Source organism: Monoraphidium neglectum (genome assembly GCF_000611645.1).
Source record: "Monoraphidium neglectum strain SAG 48.87 unplaced genomic scaffold scaffold02947, whole genome shotgun sequence".
In the NCBI taxonomy this organism is placed as follows: domain Eukaryota; kingdom Viridiplantae; phylum Chlorophyta; class Chlorophyceae; order Sphaeropleales; family Selenastraceae; genus Monoraphidium; species Monoraphidium neglectum.
Genome location: NW_014010681.1, coordinates 5,557 through 8,061, shown reverse-complemented (window position 1 = coordinate 8,061; position 2,505 = coordinate 5,557). Strand labels below are relative to the sequence as shown.

Genomic DNA, 2,505 nt, shown 5'->3' with positions numbered 1-2,505 from the left:
GGCGCGCGCGGCGCGGCGCCGCCGCACCCGCTGGTCGGGGTGCGGGATCAGGATGGGCGCTGCTGCCTGCACTTTGCAGCCGGGTACGGCCATGAGGAGTGCGTTGACCTCCTACTGGAGAAGGTGAGGGGGCGCGAGGGGGCAGGGGCGGCAGAACCCTTGGGCTGCGCTCGCCACGTGCTGCCACCTCCAGTGCCTGTGAGCGATGGCCTTGGCGGCGGCGGCGGCGGCCACGGCAGCTGCGCGACGCTGCGGACGCTGACGCGGCGAGACGTGCCGCTTGCCTCTCTCCGATGGACCCATGCATACACTTGAAATCTTCTGCAAACCATCGCGCTGTCTGCCCCAACAAGACATTTACTCATCTCGCTGCCCGCCGACGGCCGCAGGGCGCGGACCCCCGGGCTGCTGACTCAGCGGGCGACGTACCGCTGCACTTTGCTGCGGTGCATGGGCAGGCCATGTGCGCCTACACAGTCGCCAAGGTGACAGGGCTGGGCGCGCGCCGCTGTGCGGCGCGCGAGCCTCATTCTGCCGGTCCGCTTCCTCCCCGCCAGCCCGGTGCCGCTGCCTGCCCTTTCAGCGTGACCACTGCTTGGGACCGCAACGATCATGTGTGTATAACTGCACGATGGATTTGCGGCGGCCAGACCCTAACAGCGCCCGCGCGCGCCGTCCCGCGCGACAGGCGTGCCCCGAGACGTGCGTGGCCCGCAACGCGCGCGGCCAGCGGCCGCTCGACGTCGCCGCGGCGTGCGGGCGGGGGGAGGTCCTGAACGCCATGCTGCTGGCCTGCGCGGGTGACGCCGGCGGCGCAGCGGTGAGTCGCGACCGGCGGAGCCTGTCGTAGTGCGGGCGGACGCTGGGGCGCCTGAGCGGGTGCCAAGCCGGGGCAGTGCGTGCCGCATGTTGTGTCGACCGGAGAGCCACCTGATAAGGCCGGCGCACAGCCGCCTGTGCAAGCACATGACGCTATTGGACACGACGCCGTCACCGCTCGTCGCGCTGACGCCGCCTCTCCCCCGCTGCGTGTGCTGCGCGTGCCGCGTGTGCCGCGCGTTACGTGCCCCGCCGCCCGCGCCAGGTGGACGCCATGCTGGAGCTGCTGACGGCCGGCGCGGTGCCCGACACCTGGGCGCCGAGCGGCAGCAGCGCGCTCATGCTGGCGGCGTGCGCGGACGGCGTCGGCGCGCTGCGCGTGCTGCTGGAGGGCGGGGCCAGTGTGGAGTTGCAGGATGCGCTGGGCAGGTGGGACGGCGGACTGTGCGAGTGCGCGTGTGCTAGCCCATATGTGTGCTGGCATATGTGGGTGTTTGTGTGTGTGTAGTGTGTGTAGGTGTGTAGTGTGTATAGGTGTGTGTAGGTGTCGTGCTTTTGTGTGTGTGTGTGTGTGTGTGTGTGTGTGTGTGTGTGCGCGTGTGTGCGTGTGCGTGCGCGTGTGCGTGTGTGCTCGTGCAAAAAAGGCAGCCATGACCCGGCATACGATGACCCGGCCTACCGCCTGTCAGGCCCTTGAGCCAGCGCCAAGCCCTTGCCTCAGCGTCAGCCGCCCCCAACCCCAACCCCAACGCCTAGGTCTGCCCTGATGTTTGCGGCCGGCAGCAGCGCGACCGGCGCCATCGCCGCCCTCCTCGACGCCGGCGCCGCCATCGGCGCGCGCGACCGCCGCGGCCGCACCGCGCTCGAGTACGCGCCCAAGGGGTCGGCTGCCGAGAAATTGCTCAGGGAGCGGCTGGCGGCGCTGGAGGTCGTCGCGGCGGCGCGGCAGGCCGAGCTGCTGGAGCTCCTCTCAGACGGCAGAGGCGGCGCTGCTAGCGGCGGCTGCAGCGGCGGAGGCAGTGGCGGCGGCGGAGGCGCTTGCGCCGAGGCGGGGGAGGCGGGGGCGGCGGGCAGGAAAAAGAAAAAGAGGGGGAAGAAGGCGGGCGAGGCGGCGGCGCCAGCGGTTGTTGCTGTCCAAGAAGCTGCCCCGGCGGCGGAGGGGGAGCGCCATCTGCAGCAGAAGGAGCAGCAGGAGCAGCAGCAGCAGCAGCAGGAGGAGGACGAGCAGCAGGAGAAGGAGTTCAGTGCTGTGGCTGAACCAGTGGCAGCTGTGACGTCCGCGGGGCTGCATGTCAAGGCGACCCCTTCTCCGCGGCCGGCCCGTTCACATGGGAAGCCGCCCGGCCCAGACTCTGCTGCTGCGGCAGACGAGGCGGCCGCGCCGCGCACGCCGCCGCCCACCGCCCCGCAGGCGGCGCCGCCGGCCAGCGCCGGCGGGGCCGCAGGTGGCGGCGGCGCGGGCGGGGCCGCAACGGCTGAGGGGGCAGGGCCCTTGGCGGGGCCCGGCGGCGGTGGCGGGGAGGTTTGGGAAGTCGTGGGGTCGAAAGCCGAGCGCAAGGCCGCAGCCGCGGCGCGGCGCGGCGGCGAGCAGCCTCCAGGCTCTGGCCACAGTCACCACCCCAATGCTGCCGACGGCGGCGCGCCTCCGCCCAGGCGCGCACGGCACCACGGCGGCGGCGGGGCCGG

General features: G+C 72.3%; 1 protein-coding gene across 1 annotated transcript in view; it reads left to right on the top strand.

Annotated features, from left to right (window-relative positions):
• Nucleotides 1-461: 461 nt before the first annotated feature.
• MNEG_11874 (hypothetical protein) overlaps nt 462-2,505 on the top strand; it is a gene marked incomplete at both ends in the record, with an annotated part of 4,008 nt that continues 1,964 nt past the window's right edge. The window contains 4 exons of the mRNA XM_014039654.1: nt 462-485; nt 689-820; nt 1,085-1,248; nt 1,576-2,264. Of these exons, the coding sequence (XP_013895108.1) occupies nt 462-485; nt 689-820; nt 1,085-1,248; nt 1,576-2,264 (1,009 nt within the window). The remainder of the gene's footprint in view (nt 486-688; nt 821-1,084; nt 1,249-1,575; nt 2,265-2,505) is intronic.